The sequence below is a fragment of the Atractosteus spatula genome, chromosome 15, assembly GCF_055471065.1.
Source record: "Atractosteus spatula isolate fAtrSpa1 chromosome 15, fAtrSpa1.hap1, whole genome shotgun sequence".
Classification (NCBI taxonomy): domain Eukaryota; kingdom Metazoa; phylum Chordata; class Actinopteri; order Semionotiformes; family Lepisosteidae; genus Atractosteus; species Atractosteus spatula.
This window is the reverse complement of record NC_142720.1, coordinates 7,404,882-7,422,412: the sequence shown is the minus strand read 5'-3', so window position 1 is coordinate 7,422,412 and position 17,531 is coordinate 7,404,882. Positions and strand designations below refer to the sequence as shown.

At 47.1% G+C, this 17,531-nt stretch overlaps 1 protein-coding gene across 1 annotated transcript in view; it reads left to right on the top strand.

Moving 5' to 3' along the window:
* Positions 1–16,721, top strand: part of lyst (lysosomal trafficking regulator) — a 90,353-nt gene extending 73,632 nt beyond the window's left edge. Inside the window, exons 40-54 of the mRNA XM_088934435.1 lie at positions 587–739; positions 1,194–1,438; positions 2,016–2,082; positions 2,976–3,132; positions 3,654–3,794; positions 4,435–4,652; positions 5,222–5,452; positions 5,799–5,988; positions 6,744–6,880; positions 7,504–7,602; positions 8,306–8,445; positions 9,207–9,304; positions 9,954–10,110; positions 11,747–11,818; positions 13,009–16,721. Coding sequence (XP_088790561.1) covers positions 587–739; positions 1,194–1,438; positions 2,016–2,082; positions 2,976–3,132; positions 3,654–3,794; positions 4,435–4,652; positions 5,222–5,452; positions 5,799–5,988; positions 6,744–6,880; positions 7,504–7,602; positions 8,306–8,445; positions 9,207–9,304; positions 9,954–10,110; positions 11,747–11,818; positions 13,009–13,147 — 2,244 coding nt within the window. The 3' untranslated portion in view covers positions 13,148–16,721. The remainder of the gene's footprint in view (positions 1–586; positions 740–1,193; positions 1,439–2,015; positions 2,083–2,975; positions 3,133–3,653; positions 3,795–4,434; positions 4,653–5,221; positions 5,453–5,798; positions 5,989–6,743; positions 6,881–7,503; positions 7,603–8,305; positions 8,446–9,206; positions 9,305–9,953; positions 10,111–11,746; positions 11,819–13,008) is intronic.
* Positions 16,722–17,531: the final 810 nt, after the last annotated feature.

Genomic DNA, 17,531 nt, shown 5'->3' with positions numbered 1-17,531 from the left:
CCCATTTCTTGTGTGCGGGGAATTTCTGCTTTTCAGCTTCTTTTGAAAGGTAATTAATTTTTGTGAGCACAGCCGCCACACTAGCACCCAGCAAATGGAACCGTACAGCGAGTTCCAGCACTGGGCTGTGTCTCACACCCAGCTAGTTTGACTCTGCATCTGTTCTGGGATCTGTCCAGTTCTGCCGTGAAAAGGCGCTGTGGCCTTATGCTGGAGCTGAATGAAAGTTTGTGGGTTTTTTTCTTGTGGTCGATTGCCTGTTGTTTTTCTTGATGTTTCTAGGCATTGCGTGAAGGAGGGTGGGGGCGGGGGGGAGGAGGGTTGTGCAAGGCAGTGGTGAGTGCCCTCAGAAGGAGTTGTGGGTGAACCTCAGTGAGCTTGCAAACCATTCAATCGGATATATTGGATATATCGTCCATCTCTTGACGCCAGTGCTGGACTTTCCAGCATCGGACGTCTGCTGCTCGGCAGTTTCTGCTCCAGCTGTGGTGGCAGGTTATGATGGGACCGTGGGGGGGCCTCCCTGGGCCCGCAGGCCGCAGGGGTTTAAAGCAGCCTGCGGGCGCGGCCTGTGTCTCGTTTCCAGAGCCCTCCCGGGGAGACGGAGCCCGCCTCGTTCTCCTGGACCTACGAGGAGATCAAGGAGGCCCACAAGCGCTGGTGGCAGCTGCGGGACAACGCCGCGGAGATCTTCCTGACCAACGGGCGCACTCTGCTGCTGGCCTTCGACAACGCCAAGGCAAGGCACCCGGTGCCCCATGAGTCACCGAGTTCTTCTTATTATTTATAACTTGAATTGGGTGAACTTGACTGTGGTTTCTATGGTTACAGCATTTCGAAATTCGGAACAAGAAGAAAAGAAAATTGAATTGTGTGAATCTGTAAGAGGGTTCGTGGGGTGACTGATTGTGTTGGCACGGAGGTGTCGGTGTGTAGGGGGTTCCCATGCTGAGTCTTTCTCAGTGCCGCAGTTCTTTCGGTGATTACAGAAAGGTTCACACATTCACATAATTGTATGGGGGAACTCTATTATACCAGCCTGCAAAAGAAAAACATTTAGCTAGTGGTAGAAATTACAGGGCATAAGAACAGAGACGTTTCAGATTTGTCTCATTAGGAAGTCTTAAAGAAATGAAAAAGAGAAATCGGGAGAGTTTAGAAAAATGTCTGTTCCACCCGTCTCCCCCTTTCAGGTCCGCGATGACGTTTACCACAACATCCTGACTTCCAACCTCCCCAATCTGTTGGAGTACGGAAACATCACTGCCTTAACGCACCTGTGGGGCTCGGGCCAGATCTCCAACTTTGAGTACCTGACCCACCTAAACAAGCACGCAGGGCGCTCCTTCAGTGACCTCATGCAGTACCCCGTGTTCCCCTTCATCCTCAGCGATTACACCAGCGAGACCCTAGACCTCAACGACGCTGCTGTCTACAGGTCTGCCCCCTCTCGGTGTCTCTGCTATCTGTCTCTATCGGAATACAAGATTAGTAAATGATGCTGCTGCTTGTTTTCTGTGACAGTAGCAAAGCAAAGATTCCAGTGATCCCAGAACTGCGCGACATTTTTAGGCTGGCTTTGTTATGTCCAAGAAAGTGGTCCTGCAGAGTGGAAAGACTGTCATGGAAGATGGAGTTGTATGAGAGGAACCTGAGTAATCTGAAGTGTATTGTTAAAACAAACCCATGACTTCACACAGACATCAGATCACACCTGTAAAAACATGAGAAACAAACTGCACCATGTGGATTCTCTTAATTGTAAAGTTTTTTTACTTAAAACGTTCTGTGCACCAGGAGCAACTTTAATGGTGGAGCCAGGTAACTTCTGGGGCTAGATATATATAGTCTCTGGCCAGGGAACGGCCGTGACTCACTAAGAACAGGCACAGCGCTGATTTTAACTGAGGACTTTAAAAGGAAAAAGACGAGCCTTAAACCGATTTGCAAGAGGTGAGACGAGCTGGAGTCTTGAGACTGTTCTGCTGCTCAGTGCTTCCCGTGTTTCTCCTCAGGAACCTTGCGAAACCCATAGCAGTCCAATCCAAGGAGAAGGAAGACCGATACGTCGACAACTATAAGGTAAAGGCAGAATTCCGTGGGAAACTCCGTTCAGCAGGAGAAAGGTCATCAAGGTTCACTGCAGAGTCCCCTGCTACCTGAGGCAGCCTGCTGTCCTCATCATTTATATGTTTCTAGGATGGAAGGTGATGACGGTTTCATCCTTTCTGATCTTTTTCATTTATTTACCAGAAAAGCCGTTTCCAGTTTATTTCCTTTTGCGTCGGAGACCTGGCTGTCTTGTCTTGTCAAATTACGTCTATTAACAATGTGGTCCGCAGCCGACGTATTTGTCCTCCGGGTATGGAAAATCCAGTTGAATGAAATCAAACGAAACAAAAGCAAGGATAGTAATAATAAAAGTATGGATCTCATTTAACATAAAGTTAATAACTTCATATAAAGTTAATAACTTTTATAGACCTTGATGTCTGTTTCCACACAAGTCCATTACCTCTGCTACGTAATTCTATTGTGCTTAGATAATCATGGGCTAAAAGCAATAATTATCCAAATATAATAACAAACAAGCTCTGTTTATTACCAAGCCAAGAAAGAAGGCTTCTGCTTGTTACACGTTTCGGCTCCTGTGAACTGGTGAGTGGAGCACTGACACAGGAGGGAGCATGGCTGGGGTCCAGAGTGATGAAGACGGACGCCGTGTCTTTATGTTCAGAGTTTCTATTGATAACTTTATATTCTGGCCCTCGTGCAAAAGGCGAACAGTCAGTTTCTTGACACTGACATTCTCTTAGCCACGTTTCGTTGCATGGTGGAGAGCTTCCTTGCTAAAGAGAGAGTGAGATTTCTCCATCTGGGCTGGCACATCTCCTGACCGTAACGGTCGTCGCGAGAGCGGCCCCGATGGCGAGTTTGTCACAGGTGGGCTCTTCCTTTCCTGCCTCGCTGCGCAGTACCTGGAGGAGGAGTTTCGGAAGGGCACCCGCGAGGACGACCCCATGCCCCCGGTCCAGCCCTACCACTACGGCTCCCACTACTCCAACAGCGGCACTGTGCTGCACTTCCTGGTCAGGATGCCTCCCTTCACTAAAATGTTCTTGGCCTACCAAGGTAAGGCTGCCATGGACACCAGTGGTTCCTACTGTGATCAATCTCCGTCTTCCGCTGGGATCGCCTGTGTGTTTTATTAAAGAGACCATGAAGTATCACTGCAGAGCCTCGTATAACAATAGTAACATACATAAATAGAATCCACAGGATACACAAAGTCTCTCCACTGTATGATCAACCAGTACAGTATAGTCCACTCTGGCACATCATGTACGGAAGCTTATTCAGTGCCTAAATGGTTAAATGGATTTGAATTGCTTTCTTATTTTTTAGAGGTGTGCATTTAAATGAGAGTTTTGATCTTGAAAGCGGTTGCCACTCTGTTACTGTCTATTACCGTTTTTTTTCCATGCATGTGTTCCTCTTCAAAGTGCTCGCCAGACCTTTTATAATTCACCCCCCTTCCCAAGGTTTTTTGTTTTAATGCATAAATTATGCAGACCTTGCAGCCTGTAAACCGACAAAAGCAGTGTCATTATCAAGAGCTTTAATAGTGAATCCTTCTCTTCCGTAACCCATAGACCAAAGCTTTGATATCCCAGACCGGACGTTCCACTCCATGAATACCACATGGCGCCTTTCATCCTACGAGTCCATGACGGATGTGAAGGAGCTGATCCCGGAATTCTTCTACCTCCCTGAGTTCCTGGTCAACAGAGAAGGTAGGAGAATTCTTTTGCTTTGTTTCTAACGTCTTTTAGCTAAATCAGCAGGCCCTGAAAAATGATTTCTTTTACTAATGATTTCTGAAAAATGAGAAGTGATCTGACCAAAAACTGATTTTCAGCGCAACGCGCAGGATTTACGGTGTTGATTTTAAATACGTTTTTTTGTTGATTTGTATAGCACATGGTTTTATTTATTAAACTAGCTTTGGGTTTGGCTCGATCTAAGCCCCAGCATAATGACTGTAGTGAATGTAATCAAATGAATAATAACAGTAATTCCTTACACTTATATAGCGCTTTTCTGGACACTCCACTCAACACGCTTTACAGGTAATAGGGACCTCCCCTCCACCACCACCAGTGTGCAGCCCCACCTGGATGATGTGACAGCAGCCATAGTGCACCAGTACACTCACCACACACCAGCTCTCAGTGGGGAGGAGGACAGTTCAGGGATGGGGATTATTAGGAGGCCATGATTGGTAAAGGCCAATGGGAAATCTGGGCAGGACGCCAGTTAAAATATTTAATTGAAAACAAGCAGAAGCCTAACCACAGGGAGCAACATAATTGACCCGGAATTCCAGCCTTATTCGCCCTTCCTCCTCCTCCTCTTCCTCCCCTTGCGCTGCAGGCTTCGACTTCGGGGTGCGTCAGAACAGCGAGCGGGTGAATCACGTCAACCTGCCCCCCTGGGCTCGCAACGATCCCCGCCTCTTCATCCTCATCCACCGGCAGGCCCTGGAGTCGGACTACGTGTCGCAGACCCTGTGCCAGTGGATCGACCTGGTCTTCGGCCTCAAGCAGAAGGGCAAGGCCGCCGTGCAGGCCATCAACGTGTTCCACCCTGCGGTGAGCCGATCCGGCGCGCACCAGGAGAAATCATGTGGATTCACCTTGTGAGGCGCTCTGGCGCATTTGAGGTGTCATGAGTTGCCGAGTCTTGTATATGAGGAGCTCAGAATGTTTAATGTTATTTTGGCTTCACGCCTCTGTCTAGTCTGAGGTGCCCAAAGTGATGCCATAAAGCGGAGAAGTTTAGGGCTTGGTGCTGGTTTATCATAGGGCCTGCAGCTCTGAAAGGAGTCACATTGCTTTGGCATGGGTGTCATAACTGGGTTCCTCCTTCCTCCCCTCCCTGGGTGTTGCTTCTTCTCTTCAGTTTTAGCAACTGTACTTGACAGTCATCAGAAGCTGAAGGGAAAGTCAATCTAATCTAGCCTGTGGCCCAGTTACGGGTTACTGGGGGCTGTGGGTTAGCCATGCATTCCCTCGTCCTGTGAAGGTCTGTCTGAATTCCTCAATGAATCTGGGTTTTATTCAGGCAAAACTTCCACCCGTTGCTGTGGAGCGGATTGCGTATTATGTTTCAGTCAGCGGGACGGATCTGAGTTTGTGGGGCGTCATTGCTTTGCCCGCAGACGTACTTCGGCATGGACGTGTCGGCGGTGGAGGACCCCGTGCAGAGGAGGGCCCTGGAGACCATGATCAAGACCTACGGCCAGACGCCCCGGCAGCTCTTCAGCACGGCCCACATCAGCCGGCCGGGGCCTCGGCTGGTCATGGAGGGGGAGCTGCCCGCCGCGATGGGGCTGCTCGTCCAGCTGGCCTTCCGCGAGCCCAGGGAGCACGCCAAGGAAGCAGTCTACCCGGTATGGGCCTGTCCGGGGAGCACAGGTGAAACGTAGCTCATCGTAAAGAGTCCCGTCAGAAAATAGAAGAAGAGCTTTTGGAAGAACAGCTCCTATTTCAGTATCAGATACACCAGGTTTAAACCGGCTAGCCCAGCCTGTTTAAAAAGTTCTGCGCCTTTTCTGAGATTTAACTTCGAGCTTAGTGATATCGCTGTTGGTGTCCCTGAGCGTTTCTGCGTAGTGGGTCAGCGAATAAAGACACAAGGGCCTGTTCTAGGCTGTGTTGGTCGGCCTGATTGTGGGGGAAAATGGTCAAAGTCCGCAGATGTCCTGTTCTGACTGGTCGTGTCCCATCTCGTTCCAGAGCCCCCTGCCCTGGATCAAAGGGTTGAAGTGGGGGGAGTACGTGGGCTCCCCCAGCGCCCCCGACCCGGTGGTGTGTTTCAGCCAGCCCCACGGAGAGCGCTTCGGGTCCCTGCTGGCCCTGCCCACCCGCGCCATCTGCGGGCTGTCCAGGAAGTTCTGCCTGATGATGATTTACAGCAAGGAGCAAGGCAAGTCTCCAGCCAGAGGGCATGATCCCAGCGCGGTCGGGACAGGCCCTGCACTTCTCTGGCAGTCTGATCTCCTGCCCCTGGCCATTGTGCTCCACCCACGTGTTTTTCTGATTAATTTTTAACGAGCATTTACAGTGCAGACATTAATGGATTTCACTCTTCAAAGCTGTGATGTGCTATACCAACAGGTGCTCATTACTTTTAAGGCCGAACAGAAGACCTACGCTCTCCTCTCTGTCACACCCTGTCTACTTTTTAGCAAAAGATGTATTTTTTTATCATTATCAGTTATCCTGACTTTTGACTTGAACTCCATGCTTCTACGATGCAGCGCTTGCTTGCTGGTGGATTACTTAGTGTACTGGCTGCTCAGTGTTGCTGCCCTTGATTTGAAAGCTCTGTACAATGTGCCGTAACTCTCATATTTGAGAGAGAAGTAACGCGATTCAGGTCAAATGTCAGTAACTTTCTAACAAACCCTTGAAGAGAGTGGCTCTTTTCTTTAAATTTGTGATGAAAGAACCATCTGATCACAGTGACTCTGAAGAACTGTTTAGACCTTCCCGGGGGTTTAAAAGCCCCAGGAGTGTTGGTTTCTGCAGAGGCTGTTGTTCTGAGCCCTGGGTTTCCAGAGGCTGTTCACTGTTGCACGACTGGGTTTCTAGCCAGTAGAGAGAGTATGAGGGCTGGGTAGTAGATGTACACAGGACATCTCCCTCTCCTGCTGTCTCACCGCCTTGTCACCCTGGCAGGTGTGCGGAGCATGCACAGCACCGACATTCAGTGGTCGGCCATCCTCAGCTGGGGCTACTCCGACAACATGCTGAGGCTGAAGAGCAAGCAGAGCGAGCCGCCCGTCAACTTCATCCAGTGCTCCCAGCTGCACCAGGTGAGACCGGACTCCCCGCCTGTCGGGAACTCAGGGAGCACGCCTCTTCTGCTGCTAGAACTGCAGGGCGGCGTGGGTACCGCCACGTGATAATCTCCTGGCTGTTACAAGTGCAGTACCGGAAGGGTGAGGGCAACTTGTCGTTGGTTCAGATATTGAATCGCAGCCAACATGCGAAGCAAAAGCCATTTCCTATTGAATCTTCTTGGCAAAAGGAGCAGCGTTCACTTTTAGACATTCTATAAGATCTTAAAGCAGCACAAGGAAAGGAAGTGACTAAAAGAGAAAAATAGAGCTGCGCCCTCCGTGTGTGTGTGGTGGTTCTTAAAGATTATTAAAAAATAAAACAAGTCATTACAGGTCAACCTGCCAGACCAGTCTTCTGGCTTTGCATTTCACAGTATCCTACATGACTCTGCTGTCACAGAGCACCTATTTTCTACATCCTGGAGAGATTTTGGTTTTCATTTATTTAGGCTTTTCAAGGAAGCCCATAAGATATGTCTTATTTTTTTGTCTGACAAGAAGAATCGCTGCAGAGCTCATCCTTTCAGCCAGCGCAGTGCTGCAGAAAGCGCACATTCTGGTCCTCGAGTCCCAGCTCTGCTCTTTCTCAACTCCAGGTCACCAGTTGCGCCTGGGTGCCTGACAGCTGCCAGCTCTTCACAGGCAGTAAGTGCGGAGTCATTACGGCCTACGGCAGCCGATTCACCAGCAGCGCGGTACGTACCTTTAAGCCAGACTCTTGTTTCCAGGGTAACCAAAAGATACCCCCCCCCCCCGTCTCCTATGCTTCAAAGCTGGGAAAACAGCCTTTTCAGTCTTTTGTACAAGCATAATTAGTAGCATCCCAGTCTCCTTAGAAACACATTTCCTGGGAGACTAAAGATGGAGATGTTGTAAACCAAACTTACATCAGAGCCAGTGGAATGCTGCTCTTTTAGTTAGGATGTGGTCACTGTCCTGCTGTGTCGGGTCTCACGTACACTGAGAAGTACTGGCTGCATCCTTAGTCTTTATAATTACTCTCGTGGGTCTCTAAACCCATAATCTCCAAGCTAGTCTTATGATGTTGTTTGATCTGGTCAAGTTTATTGTTGGCAGGATTTACAGTGTGTGAAGAATAACGATGAATGCACTAGTCCTTTAGCTCGGTGTTTCCCCACTGGTATTCAGAAGAGCAGACCTTTATGTCAAAATCGTCAGTGCAGAATTTACATTTGCACAGTGTCCTGACATTTATGGTCCTTTGAGCTTCCGTAGGGCTCCAGTACTGTTTGATTTGCCACAACCAACATTCATAGGACAAATGTAGCAAATATACCAATGAAAACTGTAGAGGAAACTGAAGAATTACCTTCCAAACGCGTTAAATAACCCAAGAAGGTCCTGGCACATGACTGCGTCCCCCTCTCCCCCCGCCAGCCCTCGGAGATGGAGGTGGAGTCTCAGGTCCACCTGTACGGGCACACGGCCGAGGTCACCAGCCTGTTCGTCTGCAAGCCCTACAGCATCCTCATCAGCGTCAGCAGAGACGGCACCTGCATCATCTGGGACCTGAACAGGTGAACTCCTCTCGTACAGCTCGTGGTGTTTTCTGCTCTGTGCAGTGTGCTTGCACACGGGTGTACACTGAATCAATAACCGTGGCTTGTTTCCTCCCTTTAGTGCTGCATTGTTGTCCATCAGAACTTAAACCATCCTTAAAGACTGCTGTTATCTTATGTCCTTTAAAGGAGTCTCCTTGTATTTCTGCACTACATCTTCTTTAACTGCTGAGAGCCATAGTATCCAGGGACCAGTTCTAAACACATTCTCCTCTGTTGAACTGAGCGCTGCGATTCTAACTGCGGACAACTTGACTTACTGTTGGTTGTCAAAGTGTATCTCAGTGTGGGCAGCTGTGAAAGCCATTTCCCTGCCCAGCTGCAAGTTTATTTTAAAAGTTGACAGGAACCTTCCGCTGCAGCCGGTCTGTGCGGTTAATGAATTTTCATCCTGGGCCGCAGCTCGCTCGGTTCTGCCTGCGTGAGCAGTTTTTCCCAGGAATGCTGACAAGCGAATGGCCAAGGGGCCACCCTTTGCTTGAAACCCGCCTGCTGAGCAAGGGGGACAAAGCCGAGTGTAGTTTCAGAGAGCGGAGTTAATGTTTTCACACTCCTGAGCCGAGAGGAGTAACAGTTCATTGTAACACCTTGACTTCTGTGTGGAGTCTGGGGCACTTTGAAACCTGTAACTCTTGTCCAGTACATGGTTGTCAGGTGAAAGCTTTTCACTCCTCTATTATTTTTCGTATTTCTGAATTTGCGTTTTCGTTTCTGTGCAGATTGTGTTATGTGCAGAGCCTTACCGGGCACAAAAGTCCTGTCACTGCAGTGTCGGCCAGTGAGACAACAGGAGACATCGCCACCGTGTGTGACTCTGGTGAGTGAGCAGGTTGTTGAATTTCCACAGTGTACTTGTGAAAGAATTATGAACCAGTCAGTAGTTGTTTTCAGACTGGGTTAGTGGTGATTTCTGCAGATCTGGATACAAGAAAAGCTGGCATTCTTAGATGATCCTCCAGTGGATAGTACTGCCTGTTACAACATCCACTTTCACTGTCATTGGACATATCAGACACATTTTTAAATCTGTTTGTGGTGTGATGTTTTTTTCCAACTTGTGCAGAATTTGCTCCCGCCTTTCCAAAGGTGGTGGTGTAGGTTGAAGACACGCATATCTGGTATTACAAAAAGCAGCACGTTTTGTTTTACGGGACCATAAAAGCTATGTAAAATTTCAGAGGGGGCGAAACCTTTCCACTCTGAACCGCTAAAGTATAAAAATATCAGCTAGTAATGCAAGTATACTCACACGGATAACACTGAGAGATTAAGAAGAAGGAAAAAGAAATAAGAGATCAATATTGTGTTTTTATACACTAGCAAACTTGAATATGTTTCAAGTTTCAGTTTGGTGGGGCTGATGACATGGGTTCAGTAGTGTCGTACAAGGCGTGTAACAGTTCAATCTGCAGCTGAAGTGCAGATTCCTTGTGGATTGTGACCCCTCTTCCGATGCGTTTCCGCAGTGGGGGGTGGGAGTGACCTGCGGCTGTGGACGGTGAACGGGGACCTGATTGGCCACGTCCACTGCAGGGAGATCATCTGCTCCGTGGCCTTCTCCAACCAGCCGGAGGGCATGTCCGTCAACGTGATCGCGGGGGGCCTGGAGAACGGCGTGGTCAGGCAAGGGCACCTCAGCTTCCCACCCAACCCTGCAGCTCTTCCTGGTTGTCGCGGCGGCACTACAGGGCTTTGCCTGTGGCTTGAGAAATGGGCAAGAGCAGAATCTGCACATGGCTGTTCAGTCTAGAGACTGTCGCACACTGCACTGCTGCACTGGGTCACATGTGGGTCACAGGGCTGGGGGACACTGGAACAAGCTAACCTTGGTTTCCTTCAGGAGAAGGCTAGATGAGTTCCTGGGATGAATTAATAACTAGCTCCCAAACAAGCCAGATGGGCCAAATAGCCTCTCATTTATGACCATTCTTATGTTCTTACGGCTGCCGTTTGATTTGATTAAACCTGTGAGAAGTCCTTTAGGCTCCTGCCCGCTGGCTGAAGTGGCATCAGAGGAGTGGACACTTACACATGGAGTTGGTATTACCAGTACGGGTTCAGCTGTTCAAGATCGATTTGAACCACCCTCATTTTTGTAATTGACGTAATTATCTGCGCACGTGCTGTAAGGAGCAGAGGTTAATTCCATGCAAAAATTCCAAAAGCAGAAACAAAGAAAAACAATTTGGCTGTGGAGACTTCTTGTTGTACACACATGAAAAAAGTTCCACAGCTGAAACATTTTTTTGTTAATATTCTTCTTATCCCTGCATAGCTGGTATACTCCAACTCTGCCCTCATACAGTATGACCATGTCTGTGAGCATACGATTTATTTACATATCACACCTGAAGAAGGCTCCACAGCCGAAACGTTGCTTCCTTTCTTCTCTTCTCAGCAGGGAATAAACCTTTACTTGTTCCTTTGCAGCCTACACATGCTGACGCAGCTACCTACTTGAACTATAAGATTTATTTAGTGTGTATTAGTACAGTGGTGGAGAAAAACATTGAAATACCCTGTGTGAACTTGATTAAATCCCTTAGTATCCTTTTCTATGACACACTAAGAGGAAGATACCCTTGACCAATAAGTAGAGTGTGAAGAGAATGAATATGTTAAATATTTCTCTAAATGAAATAACAAAGCAGACTCCATTTGGAAAACGTATATATTCTATGTTGTGAGTATTACATACATATCTTTAAATTTTTGAATTTTGTATTCCATGTGCATTAATACAGTATTACATTATTTTAATGGAGTTAGGCACAATTTAATGACATATTAAAGAGCTGGGGGAAAAGCTAAGCTTTCAGCTGAGCCTGGCCTTTTTTTCCAGATTTAATTAGGACTTCACAATCACTTTTTCAGACCGCTGTATGACTCACTCACAACGGCAACCTCATCATTATTTTTCCACCACTAAGATGGTCTGTAATAAAGCTGTGGAGCCAAGGTTGATGACTGAGAAAGTGACTCCTGTAGCTAAATCAGTGCCTTCTAAAAACAAACACCGGCAATTAGTAAAGTCGCGCAGACTGTGAACGTGACTCACAGGTGTTTTTCATCGTCTGGGGCTTCGGCACCGTTAAGCCGCGAGTCCTGTGCACTTTGGGCTTCTCAAGCAAAACATTATGAGCACCGCAAAATCTGTGTTCGAGAGGGACAAATTATTTTTTTCTGCAAAGAGGGGGGGGTGGTACATTCTTTCTGTCCTTTGAGATTGACGCGGAGCTCTCTGACTTTGCTCTTGCAGGCTGTGGAGCACGTGGGACCTGAAACCAGTGCGAGAAATCACATTCCCTAAATCGAACAAGCCCATCGTTGGGTAAGCCTTTTTAATCGCTCGGTCTGTTTTTGCTTTGAGCTTTATTTTATTGTTTACTTCAACCAGCTTTAAAGGGAAAGCCACTCTTGATACATTACCATGTGCACAATACCAGGTTCACAAAACCACCAGCTGCTGGGTTGTGAGAATGACATTTCTGGGCCTCACTGTGCGATACAGCAGGATACGTACAGTGTTTTATTGGGGGATATGCAATTGACATCTGTGCAATTAAAATAAGAAGTATTGCTTTTGGGCTCAAAATGAAAGTTGTGGGGGTTTTCAGGTGCACGTGCAACCTTCAAAGGACTTAAGCTTTCCGTGAATAAGGATCAACCCTGATACTCGAGCAAAAAATGCCGTCAGTTTTTGACGGTTTACAAAGAGCTGTGGGAATCGAAAGCACAGAATTTAAATCAAGAGATTTGCTCTGGTTAAAAAAGTGTAGTAGTAAGCCCTCATTTGGCATATAGTGTACAACTGTAGTCATCAGCTGTAGTCTGAAAAAGATGATATTGCTGCTCTGGAATCTCTCTAAAGAAGAGCGAGCAGATACAGCAATGCCTCCCTCAGCCTTGTCAGCGCGTTCCCAGAGAGAAGAGCACTGTGGGAATCGAGGGAAACAGAGGCAATTATAGTCTGGGTTCAAAGGGGATGTGTTCCCTGGTGTGCCATTTCTTACATATGAGAAACATACGAGTGATTCACTGGGGCATTCGCATCGACCTTGCTGGTCTTTTTACTACAGATTATGATTAAATACAAGAAGGGCGTTCTATTTGAATTATAGCTCAACTCGTGAAGCTCTTGCACACGTCAGTGCTTTCAGCCGGTGCTCTTGTAGACTATCCAGCGCCTGCCTTCACTCCGACAGCCTGGCAGCAGGTGGCAGACCGTGGGGAGGAGCTGAATCTGCCAGGATTCAGGCTGTGGCCCCTCCTGGGGGCCTGGGACACATCTCTTTGATGAGCCATTACGAATGGTCTGGCCCTCAGTAAACATCCCTGTTCATAGTAGCCCCTTCATACTTACATTCAGGAAGTGTTTTCCCACGGTACTTAGTGCTATACATTTTGAACTTTGTTTTTGCATTTAGCAAAGAAGGGAATATTTTTGAGTGTGGCCCCTGTTGTGCTGGTTGCTGCTGGTGTTTTAATTGCGAATGGCTTTGTTCCCCCCCGATGCTGCAGCCTGACGTACTCCTGCGACGGCCACCACCTCTACACGGCCAACAGCGAGGGCACGGTGATCGCCTGGTGCCGGAGAGACCAGCAGAGGATGAAGCTGCCCATGTTCTACTCCTTCCTCAGCAGCTACGCTGCTGGCTGAGTGCTGCCGTGTGCCCCACCCAGTGCAAGACCACCCCAGGGAGAGCATCCATCAGCATGTACCAAACCCAAGCCTGGATCTGCAGGATCACTGGGGCAAGGAAAAAGAAAGCTGTATGCATTAGGTTGTTAAGCTCACACTGGATTGTATTCATGTAGAAAGGATGGGGCAGGAGGAGGATGTGGCTCTTGCAGCCAGTAACTCACTTTCATATCGTCTGCACGATCTTTTGCCATCCTGAAACTTCTGTTCCATGCCCCTGGGCTCTGGAGTTGCGCTGTAGTGCTTTCCCACCTGATCGAGACCAAAACATAAGACGGCTTTCATTCCAAAGTTGTCAATTCCTCAAGAGCTCATCATTGGATGGAGACTTTGAGTGTCAATCTCTCGTATTGGATTCCAAAATCAAACCCGTCGCTCGTGCTGCTCGTCTTGCAGGACCAGCTGCACGGGCCAGCCCGTTTGTCTGAGATGTTCAGTATTGCCAGGAAACAGCAGTCCATTCTCCTGTGTGTCAGTGCTGGAGCTTTGTCAGGGCCCAAGTTCCCCTTAAAATGTATTTTGGATTCCTGCAGCACAAGCCTTCACAAATTAAGTGAGCCGCATTTGGTTATCTGCTGCAGTTTGTGATCCTGGACACTAAAAACTGGGTGGAATCGCAGCTCTGCTTTTTCTTGATTTTGTTTCGTCTTTACATTTTGGTTTGATTTCCTCAGATGCAGCTCACCAGTGGGCATAAAGTATTTATTATTGATATTGGATGTAAGCCCTCTCCTCTCTACTTGTATGACTTTCTTTAATAAGGTCTTTTTCCTGAGTGGTTTTCATCCTCCTAGGATGTCCAATTTCTCTCTGGGCCTTTTTATCAAATTCTGAAAAGGATCAGGAACCAAAAACCTGTGTGTGTAAAAGCAAACAGGTTATAAGAGGAAGGAAAAACATTTTCTGATGAAAACAGCTTTGCTTTCATCGAAATCTGCAGCCAGTAGGTGGGACGATACGACCTTTTTTATATTATGTAATTTTGTTTGTTTGGGGATTTTAGGACAGAAAGGATTCATTTCAATTTTCTGGAATAGGTATTACTGTGTTAGAAGTTCATAGACCAGCATGGCCTGCAAAACATTCCAGTGGCCAGAAATAGTGTTTTTTTCTAGGCCAAATTACCTGCAAAATCATTAGATGTGTGATTGACACACCTGCTTGTCTTCACATCACCACAGCCAAGGCTCACCTGCTTGCTTGGATTGGCGTAATGTGAGCCTTGTTTTCCCTGCCTGTCCTGGGATTACCTTATCATGCTTTTCTGCAGGAGCGTCCTGTAATCAAGAGGATTCCTCGCACCAGTGTCATGTTCCAAAATGTTCCAACCGGAAGCTGTCTTTTATTGGAATATTAATATTGAATGAATTAGCACGCAGGATATTGAGGGGTGGGGGATTGTAGTGTGGATTAATACTGCAGCTGAAGGAGGGTTTCCCCCTGCAGAATACAGACCCTGCAGTCTTACTGAATAATAAAAGGGCTGTCAGAAGTCATCACCGTGGTGTGTGAACACCTGGTGACAGTAAGAGCAGGAAGTGCGTACAGAAGCCTTAGGAGATTCCTGGGTCCTTGATTTATCCCAGACGGACCTCTTAAAAGCTGCCCTCAGTGCACCACCTACGCAAACAAGCGAGCTGTCTCGTCCTCCACTCTCCTGCTGGTGTGTCACAGACTCCCGCAGCCCCAAAGAGACCCGGGATCTCTTCCCTGCCCGGGCTTCAGAATCGAGATCTTACCTGGGGAGCTGGACAGCTCCCCTACATAAAGCAATAAGGGTTAAGAACAGAGGGCAGGTTTGTTGGGGCACAATTGGTTGCTAGCAGCCAATGCATTCCAAATGCATGCCCATCCGCTGCTTGAAGAGTCCCCTTTTCATCCCACCATCTTTGTCTTAATCTCAGTCTATTCTAACAAATTAGCTGTGCTACATTTAATCTCGGCTAATTTGATCACTATCCACCAAACAAGGCAAATTTCGAAATGACACCATTTGAAGTTCTGCCTTGTAACGGCATGGATTAAAAATGGACAGGCTGGCCCGAAGGTATTTACTGCAGCGATTGTGAGGCACAGTGGAGGGCGATTGGTCTGTGCAGTTTGCCGAGAAGCAGTGCAAATGCGGGGTTTCCTTGATTTTTATGTTCTGGAAAGCTGAGTGACCAAACTAGACAGAAGGCGCTGAAAGCTACTACTTTATTGCCCTGTCAGTACACACAAATCCTGCTTAATGCTCGCTCTCACTAGGTTTTGTCACATCAGCTAAAACCTGCAAGGACACCTATGGCGCTGAGAGCTTTTTTCTCTGCATGTCTTCCAAGTTTTGCAGAATGTTTTAGCGGAGTACCACAAAGCCTCTTGTCACAGCATCCCTTTCTAAAGCAAGTTGCGGTATGATAACGTTTTGTAAGGTACCGGGGTGACTGAAAAACTTCAACGTGTCCCCAGAAACCAAAGACAGTTTCACAGAGTGGGGTTGGACTGTCTGCAGTCCATAAGGGTTTGCACACAGGGAGGGCAGGGAGGGAGGGGGAATGTGAAGTGAAATCTGTATGAGTGAAAACAAAGACATTCAGAAGTAAGACACTAAATTATTTAAGATTGCTCTGTATCCATTTCCTGCCCTGGGTTTGCCTGGGAGTACTGGGGCAAAAGTACTTTCCAGAGAGCCAGGCAGTTGTCCATTTCACTCCCGAGTCCCATTTTCCTGGAGGGTGAGGACAACCGATGGTAAAGAAGGCTTTGACAGCGTAATAACACAACGCAGGAGGACTGCCTGTTCCATGCCTTGCGAAATTCAGCACAACAGGAGGCTTGTTTGACTGAAGTCAATACTTTGTGCTTCATTGTTTGACTTTCCGCACACTACAGCGTTGTAATGTTTTTTTTTTATTATTATTATTATTATCGGTCGGATTTAAGGTGGGTTTGTGCAATTCCATCTCGTCCCCATCACGCTCATGGGTTCTGTGAGCTGTTGCAGAAGTGTTCAACACCAGAAGGAAATAAGCACCTTTTGACACCACGCGCTGTGTCCCGAACGCTCTTTGATGTTTACAGTTGATCTTTGCTGCCAATTGTCGTGTGGTCTGGGACCCATTTCTGCCCCTTTGTGCACGTGTATATACCATTTCCCTTGTGCGTTTCTGCTCCAGTGGAACAGTCGTTTTAGCATCTGTGTTTTGTGTTCCGAAGGGCCGATGGCTGACAGCCAGAGCCAAGTATTGTTCCTTTGTGCTGCCGTGTGAATGTTGGGAGATGAGAGATGCATGGAAAACAGGTGTCTGCGATGCATTAGGAACTGTAAAATGGTTTGTCCTTTGGTTGTTTAAATGATTCGCTGTGTAATTTATATTCCCTTGTGAATTATGTAAGTTTATTTAGCTGTCAGTTCAATTCATGGTTTCATTATAAATTAATAAAGCTTTTTTTCTCCTTAAAATAGGAATTGAAATGGGGGGGGGGGGTATTTCTTATTTTTTGTACCTATGTATGTACAAATTAAGTCATGACTATAAATAAAATATATAATTAAGAAAGGTTAAGAGGATGTCTTTTTTTTTTACTAAAGACTACTGTCAGGTTGTGGACGTTTTCAGTGTGGCTTCATATCAGTGAAGATGTGTTCAAGGTACTGTATATAAATATGCATGATATATACAGTACATTAGTTGTGTTATGTTACTTTAAAACGTGTAAAATGTGTGGGGAAAAACGAGCTCAGTCTTTGAAATTAAGGTTGGAGCTCCGGGCTATTAGATTATGGTATATCAGAATATGAGATTTCAAAGAAATTGTTTTAAAAAAAGATAGCAAAATCCAATCACACAGCGGCATGGACGAGAATCATAAAGAAATCCCCTCTGCTCTTATTATCCCTTTCTCGTGGGGACACCCATGTCCCAGATTGGAACTTGCTCGTACATGCGTGAAGTGCACTCGGCCCAGCCCTGGGCCCCAGGGAAGCACTGCCGCTGTACCGCACGGCCTGCTGCGCAGGGACTGCGCCACGGCTCTGGAAATTAACTCCACGCGGCTCGGCTGTAGGCCGCTGCATCACGGGCAGCATCCACAGGCAATCGTGTTTACTGACAAATCATTCAGGTCATGTAAAAAAAAAACCCCATTGTATTTGGCATTTTAATTGTTTGGGAATTGTTTTTTTTACGTGAACCGTCACGATTAACATACTCTAATTAGCTTGCGTTTGTCTCAGCTGATCACTCTTAAAACTATTCTTGGAACATGGTTGTAATTTTTGGGAATTTGCATTGAGGAAAGGGAGGACAGATGTCCCAGCACATCAATTATGTACCAGGCTTTTATTTTTTGTAAAGGAAGG